The sequence below is a fragment of the Ornithorhynchus anatinus genome, chromosome 8 (genome assembly GCF_004115215.2).
Source record: "Ornithorhynchus anatinus isolate Pmale09 chromosome 8, mOrnAna1.pri.v4, whole genome shotgun sequence".
NCBI classification, from domain to species: domain Eukaryota; kingdom Metazoa; phylum Chordata; class Mammalia; order Monotremata; family Ornithorhynchidae; genus Ornithorhynchus; species Ornithorhynchus anatinus.
Window position 1 is genome coordinate 19264696 of NC_041735.1, and position 12775 is coordinate 19277470.

The following is a 12775-nucleotide window of genomic DNA, read 5'->3' on the forward strand; positions in this document are numbered from 1 at the left end:
AGGGTCGGTCTGACCTAACCTGAAGAAGCGAATGCATAAATGGGCCCAGAACATGGTTCTCAATTTCGGACTCAAGTTGAGAAAATGCCCTCTTGTTGCCTAGAATGACAACAGAATGTGACTGACTTGTCGCATTTCAGAGCCCAGGCCTGGGAGTCACCACCTGTCTGCTGTGTGATCTTGGGCAAGTCACTTAACTTCTCTGGGCCTCATTTACCTCATCTGTAAAATGGGGATTAAGAGTGTAAGTCCCATGTGGGACAAGGACTGTGTCCCACTGATTAACCTATATCTTTCTCAGCACTTAGAACAGTGCTTGGTACATAGTAAGTGTTTAACAAGTGCCATTATTATTATTATCACTATTAATAATAAAAATAATAAAGGGTCATGGATGAATAAAATGAAATAGCAAAATTAATGAACAGAGCACTCTGGGTGATGCAGTTTCAGAAATGCTTTTACTCATTTGCTTGCCAAACTCTGTGATTTTTCCCTCTATCATAAAGAAGAATTACTAAAATTTAACTGAAACTGCATTTACAATTAGTTTTTCCAATGTTTATTACACTCTTTTCCCTGAAGACCAGAATATCAGAATCTTTAGAGCTATCAGGTAAATAGTTCAATTAAAACATACACACCACATTCTTCTGAGTCCATTAAGCCTTTATGGTTCATTATGTAAATCTATATTTACATACTGCAGTGATCTATAGTTGGGAGCTCCTGATATTAGTGTAGGTTATGCAGCACGTACATCATCATGAGACAGTAATGTTGTGTGCACGCGACAATTTGTCAAACACAACAACACAGCTATCGAAACAACAGCCATCTTAATAGGAGAGAGGATGACATTTTTCTAAAGGCCAGAGAGTGCCTCTAGTTTGAAGAACTGAGTTCCGGGTGCGTCACCGGCAGAGGGGAGAAAGGACTAGTGTCGGGATAACGGCTGCCAGTTGTCACTTAACGTGGCTTGGCAGAAACTGGCAATTGCTGGAACAGCTTAGGAATTGTGGGAGAAAGGATTTTTCCGTTCAGCTACTGCCTGGGCCAACATTCAAATTTAATAATTAATAATAATTGAGGCATTTGTTAAGCACTTAGTATGGGCCAAGTGGTGGGGTAGATTAAAGATAATCAGATTGGACACAATCCCTGTCCCACATGGGCCCAGAACCTAGTCCTCACTGTAACCCGAAAGCCTTTCTGATTCTCTTACTAATCAAGCTACAGTGACCCTGGACTGAGGTAAAGCTGAGTGACCTCTAAACCCAGATATTTTGGGGGAGGGCGGAGGGTTCTTATTTTCTTCCGCTGATGATCCTAAGGCCCCAAGTGGATTTTTAAAACTGTAATGCGAGCAATAATAATAATGGTGATGATGAGCCTCAGCTTATGACCTTGTAAACGAAGTTTCTGCAGATTTTTATAGCCAGTTATAGGCTTGTGGAAGAAAGGATTTATACTGAAGTGCTGACGCATCTTACTCTAATAGCAGTGTGGACAAGTGACACTATAAAAAGGAAACGGTTTCCCCTTTATCCCTTCATCCCAAATCACTAGCTAATGGCATGCTAACTAAATTCAGTCATTCTAGAAAACCTGGTGTATCTATTAAAGTTTCTGCTGTGCTTTGCATTTGTTTAAAGATGCTAGTCAATTATAAATACAGTTAAAAGTTTATGGCTCTGGGGAGGAGGCCCTATAAAATGGAGGTATTAAATGGGAGTGCCATTCCCGATCCTTGCCATGAAAGTCATTAGGAACTCCATCCATCCCTAGAAAACGTCCACAGAATTGTTCCGGGAAGTCACCATCTCCTCTTCGCCACAGAAATCTTATTTTTCTAAAAGCAAAGTTGACAGCAGAGCGGGGCTGGGCACCCATTTTTCCAAGTTAATTTGAAAAATGCTGATCTTGATTTTAATCATCTGCAAATGCAGCACAATTCACTTATAATATCCCTGCCAGCAGGATCCTAGCTAAATTCATAACAGCATTGCTTTTATATGATCACAAGCAAATTACTGAAACCTCAGGAGGAAAAAAAAGACCCAGAAAAACCCCCTGGCATTTACTATGTAGCCTTTATGATACAACCGTTACATATTTTACACTGTTAATTTAACTTTCATTACTGTTTTATTGTAAAAAAATAAACTAGAGCCTTATTGTGCAAAACAGCTGGCTTGGACTGCTTTTCTCCTCCCCCCATTTTTTTTTTTTTGAAGCATTAGTAATGGCTGATCAATTAAGCCTCTGTCCTTTTGTGGTTTCCTTTTATGCCCAGGCGAAACGGAAGGTTGAGGTGATCTGTTCAGTCACAGCTGTAGTAAATTACTTGAAGGATGAGCAACAAAACAACAGGGACTAAATTGCTTTCTCCTCAGTGGCAGTGTGCAAAACTCGGACCTGTTCCAAGTAGTTCTTCATACCCAGATGGAGTAACGGAATTACCGTTAAGCTGCTTTAATACAGACCTGCTGGGACCTGCACTGGAGCATACCTTGTTACAGAAGACAAAATACAGAGTTTCCAAGGACCTGGGTGACCTGGCAGCAGTGGGATCTTTTTTTTCTCTCTAATCGCAAATTTGCCACCATCCTGTCCAAGTGGACAACAACCTGAGTCCATTTCTCCACTGAGACCTGACACCTCAGCTCCAAGCAGAGCTTTGTCTCTTCCCCAGGGACTTCTCTGGGAATGTACTTATTCGCCCTGTTTTAAACTCATCTCTGGACCAATTCAATCTGTGTGTGATTTACTTTTCTGCCTTATGACTGTCATATGTCTCATTTTCTGTAAGCCCCCTGCAATTTTCTTATCGGTCAATCATTGGTATTTACTTGGCACTTACTCTGTGTAGAGCACTGTACCTAGCACTTGGGAGAGTACAATAGAGTTGGGTGGAGAGGGACTCTCCGGTTAGGCCTGGTCTACAGCGCGTGGTCCCCTCTCAGGGTCTCACCTGGAGAGTTTCCAGTATTCTACCAGTCCCGACTACAGGAGGGAGAGTGAAGCAGAGGTATATCCACTCCATTCTTAGCTTGGGCAGTGGCTAGCGAGTGGAAGACAATCTGCTACAAGACAAAACTCACCTGTGTCAGGCAGCAGCGGCACGGGAGAGAGTCGAGGGCAACTACTCAAGTTTACCGCGCAGAAGGAGGCAGTGGTAAACCACTTCCGTATTTTTACCAAGAAAACTCTACGGATACACTGCTGGAACGTTTGCAGATGGATTTGGGGTACCCTGGGGGAGATGTGTCCATAACGTCGCTATGGGTCGGACACGACGGCATAAGACAACAACGATAGTGTATGGTGGATTCAAATTCACCCTTGTCTCATGGGTTGCATCACTACTTTCAGACAAACTCACTGTTTCCTTTTTGGGTAAGTCAAAGCATGAAAAGAAGGCAGATGTGAGACTGATGATAGCCAACTATTCAGCCCAAATTGAGAAACCTGATAGATGAGCAGCCCCCTTTCCTCATAATTTCAATCATTGTGCTGCTACTGAGCATTGAAAAGACATCAAAAATAACTCTTTTTTCCTTCTAGAAACTTAGAACAGTTGAAGCAAAAACATGTTCCATCTCTGCCTCTGCTCTATTCATCATTCCAAAGATTAATTTCACTCCAACTTGAGAGTAAAAAAGACTCAGGGTAGATGGCTCAAGGCTGATCATCCATCCAAGGGCCAGACATTTCAAAGCTAACCTTCTTCCCTGCCTGAGTCATTTCCACTGTCCCAATTTTGAGGACAAGTTATTTTTGAGTCAGCCTTTTTAACGCTCACACTGCCCCCTGCAAATACTGCAAATGAACTGGCCTGCTTATTGCTCTTGGGGTATGAGGAGGGCATTCTCTCACACAACACAAGTATGGATTTTGAGATACATTCACTTGTGGAGGAGAGAAGTCCGGTTTAAATGCCAGATGGAAAATCTCTCTCTTCCTGTTCCTCTCGTCACTATGGTTTACATGGGGCACCACATCTCCACTCCCAGGATGATCGGGTCCAAATTTTCCCTGAGGATGTGGTTCTATAGATTCCAAATTTTCAAGCATCTCTGCCAAGCAAGCAGCAACGGCATACTTATTGCACATGAAACTTACTTGGCTATTCTTAAATGGCAAAGCCTGGAGACTACCGCCTCAAACGTAACATGTCCAAAATAAAACTTCTCATCTTCCCACCCAAACCCTGTCCTCCCCATGATTTTGTTATCACTGAAGAGAGCACCTTCATCCTCCCTGTCTCACAAGCCTGTTACTTTGGCATTATCCTCCACTCATCTCCTTCAACCCACACATTCAATCTGTCACAAAATCCTGTCGGTTCTGCATTCACGACATATCTAGACGCTGCCCTTTCCTCCAAACTGCTACCATGATGATCCAAGCATTCCTCATTTTCTGCCTTGACCACTGCATCGGCCTCTTCGCTCTGGGCTGCCTCTCTCCTCTCCAGTCCAAACTTGCTCGGATCTCATCTGTCTCACCGCCAACTCTTTCCCCATATCCTCCCTCTGGCCTGGAACTCCCTCATCCTTCATATACGATAGTCCTCCACGCTTCCCATCTTCAAAACCCTCTCAAAATCACATGTCCTCCAAGAGGCTTTCCCAGACTAAACCCTTTATTTCTCCTATCCGACCTCTGTGTCAACTATGCATTTGGCTGTGTACCGTTTAAAGCACTGATATTCATCCCAGCTCCACTGTGATTATGTCAATATTCTGATTTTTTGCTATTTCCCATATCCTTAATCTATTTTAATGTCTGTTTCGCCCTGAAGAATATAAGCTCCTTGTGAGCAGGGATTGCAATTACCAACTCTGTTGAACTGCACTTTCCCAAGCACTTAGGACGGTGCTGTGCACACAGTAACTGTTTATCAAACACCATTGATTGATTGATTATAGACTCTGCTCTCTGTCCATTCCTAGAAGTCCTCTGAAATATATAGGCAGAACGGGAAGGTATATTTCTTGGAAGAACCACCTCTCCAGGTGGAGAGCACCAGCCTAGAGCTCAGCAGAATTAATACTTGGTTTCAGCTTCATCCTTTCTGGAGACCCAAATGGCTCAAGACCGAATCCCAACCTTTGAATGTTCTTATGAGGCTTGAGGTCCCTCACTTCAGAGGCAAGATAATGAATGTCAGGGCCCAAGTCTGAATTCTTGGACAGGGTTTAAGAAACTACATAAATAGTACATAATAAGAATAATAATAATTGTTAAGCGTTTACTATGTGCCAGGCATTGTACTAAGTGCTGCGGTGAGTATAAGCAAATTGGGTTGGACACAGTCCTGTCCCACTTGGAGCTCACTGTCTCAATCCCCATTTTACAGAAGAAGTAACTGAGGCCCAGCGAAGCGAAGTGACTTTCCCAAGGTCACACAGCAGACAAGTGACAGAGCAGGGATTAGAACCCATGACCTTCTGACTACCAGGCCCGTACTCTACTCACTCCGCCATGTGGTTTCTCTACATGTCTCTACAATTACGTGACTTACTTCATCAGTTCTGGGTCCTCTTTGTCATCTTTTGTGGGAGTTATCTTGATTCCGCTTTTCTTGGCACGTGGGCAGCCTGACAAACTATGTTGAAAAAGAGGAAAAAAAAATGCCAGTCTTATTTCCAGAATTACAGACAGCTTCTATATGCATCTGGCTCATGCCATCTTTCCCTTGAGCTTTGCATCATGTTTGATCTTATTTGGAGACTTCTCATCTTGAGAAGTGAAAAAGCATATTTTGGGGTGAGGGGAGAGTAGAGAGATGGATTGTAATTAATGGTGCCTAGATAAGAAGATGTCTGTAAAAGAACTGCAGTGTTTAATGGAATTGTTGAAAAAGAGATGCTTAGATCTTCTCTATTAATGTTCTAAAGTGATAATAGAAGTCACAAATAGGCAGCATTATTACCAAGGATATTGCATCAACTAAAATCTGACCCTTTGTCTTTTTATTCTGTTGAAAAGAGCTCCTAATCAGATGCTGAAAACATCAAAAAAAAGGCAGATTAAAGAGATGAAAATGGGCTTCGGTTGTCAGAAACATTAATGTTTTATTCAGAACTTCGTAACTTTGCCCATTAGATGAGAAAAAACAATCCCACAAGCTACAGACCAAAGTGTTTCCATGAAGACCTCACCTTCTATGCGATGCATAATTTCCTGTTATGTGACCAGAGCCATCACATCCAGGGGTCGGGCACCTGAGGAAGAATGGCAAATTGGCATTATAAAGATTTTCAATGGTGGTCAGAATTTTTTAATTGAAAAGAACAAATCTGACCTAATAATACTACTAATAATGGTACTTGTTAGGCACTTACTGTGTGCCAAGTACTGATCTAAGAGCTGGAGTAGATACAAGTTAATCAGGTTAGGTACAGTCCCTGTCCCCCTTGGGGCTCACAGTCTTAATCTTCATTTTACAGATGAGGTAACTGAGGAACTGAGAAGTTGACTTGCCCAAGGTCACACAGCAGACATAGAGAAGCAGTGTGGATAAGTGGAAAGAGCACAGGCTTGGGAGTCAGAGGACGAGGGTTCTAATCCCGGCTGCTGCCATTTGTCTTCTGTGTGACCTTGGACAAACCATTTCACTTCTCTGTGCCTCAGTTACCTCATCTGTAAAATAGGGATTGAGACTGTGAGCCCCACATGGGACAACCTGATTACCTTATATCTATCCCAGCAGTTAGAGATGGGATTAGAACCCAGGTCCTTCTGACTCCCAGGCCCATGTTGTCTGTATCCACTAAACCATGCTGCTGCTCTGGGATCATGGCCAGCCAACAGAAGGTGGGATTATAACCTATTAGGCACATTTAAAATGGATCCCATTCAACTTCCCACTAGAGATTGGAATTGGGCTGGTGGTTTTTCCATAACGAGCAGACACGCATCCCTATGAAGGGCCTGTTGTATCAAATCTTCAGTTACACATGAAGCTGAGGAAGTGTGAAAGAGGAAACCTGGCAGTGATACACCTCTTGGGCCTTCATACTGAAGGTCACTGAATTATCTTGTAGATTCCAGTAATTCTTTCAGCACGATGGAATTTCGCTGCGACTACCATTGCTGTGTCGGTTTGACTGTAAACTAGTTGGGGGCAAGGATCACGCCTACTAGCTCTATTGCACTCCACTGTACTCTCCCACGCTCTGCACATAGTAAGTGCTCAATAAATATCATTCATTCAGTGATCGAAAGACATCAAGGCAAGGGATACCCTGATCATATGCTCCTAACCGAAATAATAATGATAGCAATTGTTGAGTGCCAAGTACTGAACTTAGTGCTTGGGTAGATACAATATCATACTCCTGTTGTTTTCCCATCCTCAAAGGGAGGTGGTAGAGTTCTCTGGATAGATTTAATTTAGTCTTATTTCTCCAGTCTATCTACCACACACGGATCTCAAGTTCATTGTGCCATTGTGGGAGGAAAATGTTAGATCCTAGAGGGCCAGAGGCCATGTCTTTTACTTCCACTGTATGCTTCCAAGCATCTCAAACAGTGCTCTGCAGATTGCAGGTGCTCGGTAAATATAAATGAATGAATGAACGAGTCCTCAAAGCACCACTAAATGATAAACGTTTATCCGGCTTGACTTTTTTTAGAATGAACTTAATCTTATAGGTAGATTTAATTTGATTACCTGGTAGGCAAGTCCTTTTTATCTGAAGTATCAGTGCCTCCCTCTCCCAGTGATCTCAAAGAGGATCTCATCCGTTATTTCATTTATGCTATATTATTCCTTAGAAACAATGTGGTAACAGAAAGGGCACAGGACTGAAAGCCAGGAGAGTCGGATGCTTCACTTGCCTGCCTTGGGCAAGTCACTTAACTGCTCTGTGCCTCATTGACGTGAAAAATGGAGATTAAATATTATTCTCCCATCCTGTGGACCTAATTTGGGTCTGGGACTGCATCCTATGTGATTTTACTGGGTTTGGCACAGTCTGGGCACAGAGTAAGCACTCAACAATTACCACAGTTATTATTATTGTCCCTAAACTAAGTTGGGAACAGGTTACTATTACTACCATAATTAGGAGGGGAAGGCACAGAGGCTTAGTTCACACAGTCGGTTATGGGTAGGACAGGGGATACTTTGCTTCTGGATTCATGGCGTTTGTTTCCTCAGATGCATTCAATTGATAGCTGCACAGGGTCTGGAGGAGTCTGGGCCTGTCCGAACTGTGTCTCATCAAGCTATATTTTCACAGTCTCCCTCCGTTCTTTGCATCTGTACGTGCAGTTACCTATTCCAGGTGTGAGAGTGGATGAGTGAATAGGAAAGCTATGCTCTATCCAGGGTTTATTAGCCTGAGCACATGACAACAGAAGTAAACATTGTACCCATTAAAAAAAAATTGGGCCCAGGAAAAACACATCTTTTTATGCCCTATGGAAATGAATTTCTGTTGTCAAATACAAATTGATGGATGTGGCTGTGGTGGACTTGTTTCTCTAAATTTTCAATAAACACATTAGAAAATGAGTATCCAAATAACAGTTGTGTGTACGTGTGCTCTTTGGGCTGAATGCATAATGGACATAAACACTGTCACACCCCTTCCAATTGCATTTTATGCTTGCACCTGCTACTGTGCCATACACCTGTGGCTTATTTGCAACGCTTGCTCGTCATCGGGAAGAAGAGGAAATCCCATGTTGAAAGCAAAACTTGAACCTCTGAATGCAAGCTTGGCAAGCAGATTCCTGTTTTCATCAAGTGCACTAGATCCTCTTAGGGCTTTTGAGCACATACAGCCCCAGAACTGGAGAGAGGACTCAGTTCAGGTCACCCTCCGACCCGCACCCCACCATATCACCACCAGTATGTTTAATCCACGGGTTATAGTGCACCTGCAGTTACTTATGCCCTCAGTTAGCAAACTGAACTCTGCCGTTTCCAGGTGCTTCCAAATACGTGTCATTAATTGCAGGTGCAATTAATCATCCATTCCAAAATCTAATTGCATAAACGGATGCCCTGAGGATACTAGGTTTTTCAAAGAGAGTGCAGTGAAGAGGCAGCCTCTCTGCCACGCTACGTACATGAAAATCCATTGCCCATGTGCATGAATGTGGCTGAGTTTGAAGCCACTTAAACCTTGTCAGTCTGGAGTCCCGAGCCCAAACTCCAGTCTTTTAATGTTGGAGTTAATTTAATCTCAGCAAAAGGAAGATTCCTACTTCTGAAGAGGAAAAAGAGACTTAAAAGACTTCTTGGACATCACATAATCCACAAGGAATCACAGTTTGATAAGCTATGAGTGAATGATTCTGAAGTATGCGGATTAAAGTCCTTTCAGAGCTGATTCTTCCTTGTGATTCAGCCTCCAAAATAGTAATAAGCATTTCAATTTTCATAGCTACATGGAACAGGAAACTCAAACTTTCTAAGACTTTAACCTGTGCTCTTGGGTTTTGATATGGTGGTCCTTTTAATATGAAAATGGAACAAGAAGCAGCTTAACCTAGTAGATTGAGCACAGGCCCGGGAGTCAAAAAGACTTGGGTCCTAATCCCAGCTCGGCCACTTGTCTGTTGTATGACCCTGGGCGAGACCCTTAATTTCTCTGTGCTTATATTACTACATCTCTAAAATGGGGATTTACGACTGTCAGCCCCATGGGGGAAAAGGAATGCGTCCGACCTGATTATATCTACCCCAGTGCTTAGTACGATGCCTGGCACATAGTAAGTGCTTAACAAATACCATAAAAAGAGGACCAGATAGAATACACAAATCTCATGAAAAGACATCATTTTCTCAATCTCAAATCAAAAGCTTTTTGGACTGTAAAGGGCCTGGAGAGACTATCCAGCCCATCTGATGTTGGTAGAAAAGTGAAGTGGCTTTTAGGCCACAGTTCTCTCAACACTTTCCCTCCCAACCATGTCCTCATCTATAATGTGGGGAGTCAGAATGATTCTCCCCTCCCTGAAGATCTTTCATTGTTTTCAGGAGGACCAGGAACATTTCCCTCCCTGAGAATGAGAGAGGAAAATCTAAGGCAAAAAATAACTGGGAGGACTTTGCGGGAGTTGTGGAGATAATGCATTAAATGGCTGGCTGATCTCCCTCTGCTTGCCCTGCTCCATTTGGTCTATTGCATTAAGAAGTACTGGGATACACAAACTTTACATTTTGGTTGTTGGAGACTATAAAAATTGGGTGAGAGAGAGACAACTTTCTACAGTATGTAACACTGGACCATTCTCTTGCTCCTGAATTGGAGCAAGTGGTCCTGGGTGAAAGATGTTTATGGAGTTTTAAAAATAAAATATTAACCCCAACCCAGAAAACTATAGATGCAGGAACAATAGTTGGTCTGTGTGGACAGCTGTTTTTTTGTTGTTAATTCTTTTTTGGCAAAGCAACAAAGCATTAGTCTTTCGTATTTACTAGTGTGGATAGAACATCACCCAAACATATTTTCATTTCAGTGAAGACCTAGTGTCTGTGGCCATAGAAAATCCCCCTAACATCCTTCTAAAAATAAACTTTTTTTTCCCACAGTTTCAAAATATTCAAAACCATATTTCACTATTTTCCCTCATTATAAAAATTGGATTTTTTTTCTTCTGATCATCAAGTCTGTGTTCAGTTAAGTGGGTGAAGTGAAAGGGGTGGATGGGGTAGAGAGAGCTTGATGGAGGCACGGTGGGGGGGAGGAGGGAGACAGAGAGAGAGAAAGAGAGAGAGAGAGAGAGAGCCAGTGGTGGGAAGTTTTAGCCTCCGGCAAGTGTTTATGGTTGAGTTATTAACCCCTGAAAATAGAATTTATAATGAAAATGCTGATGAAGCCTTATCTATGGTGGCACAAAGGGTTCACTATAATGTTGGTAATACCATTAAATGACATTTTCTTCTTTAACATGTTGAATATAAATGAAAACCAGAAGGACACTTGCTGCATGAAGAAATAAGTAGGCCTAAGGCCTTATTTGCTCCCAGCCTCCTTCCTGTCTTTCCCCGGCCAGGATGTCAACACATCTCATGGCATTCATCATCGGACGACAGCCAGTCGGATTGGGGAGCAGCAATTTCCAGGAAATTCTCATTTACAGAGGCTCCGTTCAGAACCTCCTTGTTGAGTCACGGGGAGGAGAGTCAGTGTTAAGAGCTTTTTACATCGAAATGATGCAAACAGGGTATAAGGAGGCCATTTAGAGCTATGAAAGATCTTTTTAACATTAACTGGGAGGCACATCTGTTTCTCTCCACTTGTACACTCTGGCTTTTACATTCATACTTCTCTCAGATGAAGGGGTGTTGCCATAGCTGTCAGTGCCTAAATGGATTTTCTTTCTCCTCTGCTAGAATAATTCACCTCATATCTCACTTTCCTCAGGACAAGACCACAGTCCTCTCCTGAGCAAAAATCCAGTCAGCTTGAACCGCTCATCCAGTTACCTTTCTGGAGGAGTCAGAAGTGTGAGATGAGAAACTTGCAAAGTGGTTTAGCTAGGGGTAAAAGGGCTTTCGATTAAAAGGAGAGTTTTTCCAATCATCTGCTTCACGAGCGGGGATCTCTATGAGGTCTTGGGGAGGCAACATGGCCTGGTGGAAAGAGCTTGAGACTGAGTATGAGGAGACTGAGAGGGTAATCCCAGCTCTGCCATTTGTCTGCTGGGTGATCTTGGGCAAGGCCTCTGTGGAATTTGATTTTCTAATGAGAATAAGATACCTGCTCTTCTCCTCTCCTAGACCGTGAGCCACAGGTGGGACAGAGACTATATCTGATCAGGTTAGCTTGTATCTTCTGTCTGCATTTAGCACAATGCTTGACACTTAATAAAAGCCTGAGAAATTCCATTCAGAAATACCATAACTAGCTCTCTGAAGGACGGGCAGGTGCTTTTCAGTGTCCGTTTGCTCTCCCCAAGGGCATTTCATAGGGCTGGGGTAATTTAAGATATTGACCGATTTTTTTTAAATGACAATTTTTTAATGGTATTTGTTAACCTTTACTACGTGCCAGGCACTGTACTAAGTTCTGGGGTACATATGAGCTAATCAGGTTGGATTATGGTCCCATAGGGGCTCACAGTCTTAATCACCATTTTACAGATGAGGTAACTGAGGCACAGAGAAGTCAAGTGCCTTGCCCAAGGTCACACTGCAGACACGTGGCAGAGCCAGGATTAGAACCCAGGTCCTCGGACTCTCAGACCCATGTTCTTTCCACTAGGCCACACTTACCTCTTTTCTTCTAAAATAAGATTTGTGGTCTAGTTGGTCTAGTTTTCTATTTTAAGCCAAAGGCATCATTAGTCACCCACATTTACCTGCTTTGAAAGGAATGAAAATATCCTAAGCAATAAAAGCCATTTTACTTTCCATCTTCTCCCACATTGTTACACAGCAAGTGATCCACCGAGTGGAATGTACCCGGATGGCGGCCATAGAGATGAACTGTGAAATAGCTGCTGCTATTAAGTAGTGGAATGGCAGACTGAATCATTTCTGCGAAATAACTCTCTGTGAAATAACCCATGCTATGGGCTTAATGGAGCTGATTTCTTTTCCCTTCTATCTCTCTAGAGAAGGGTGTTCAAGTGTTTTGACCTCACCCACTACAGAAGAGGGGAAGACATATCCTCAGCTCACGATGGGCAAGTTGAGTGGTGGCTATTACTAATAAATTCCAAAAGAAATGGATTCGGTCATCTGTTTTAACTCAGTAGAACTTTCTTAAGTCTCATTGCTATGATTTGATAGCAATCCTTATTG

General features: G+C 42.6%; 1 protein-coding gene and 1 non-coding gene across 3 annotated transcripts in view; one reads left to right on the forward strand and one right to left on the reverse strand.

Annotated features, from left to right (window-relative positions):
- The window catches only part of MYT1 (myelin transcription factor 1), a 125896-nt gene that overhangs the window by 15135 nt on the left and 97986 nt on the right, over positions 1-12775 (reverse strand). For both annotated transcript variants that reach the window (XM_039912926.1, XM_029071098.2), the window contains exons 17-18: positions 6171-6233; positions 5531-5614 (exon numbers count right to left, since the gene is read on the reverse strand). In XM_039912926.1, coding sequence (XP_039768860.1) covers positions 5531-5614; positions 6171-6233 — 147 coding nt within the window. The remainder of the gene's footprint in view (positions 1-5530; positions 5615-6170; positions 6234-12775) is intronic.
- Positions 2957-3094, forward strand: LOC114813935. Its single transcript, XR_003761679.1, has one exon. It is a non-coding gene; the product is annotated as a small nucleolar RNA SNORA7 (small nucleolar RNA).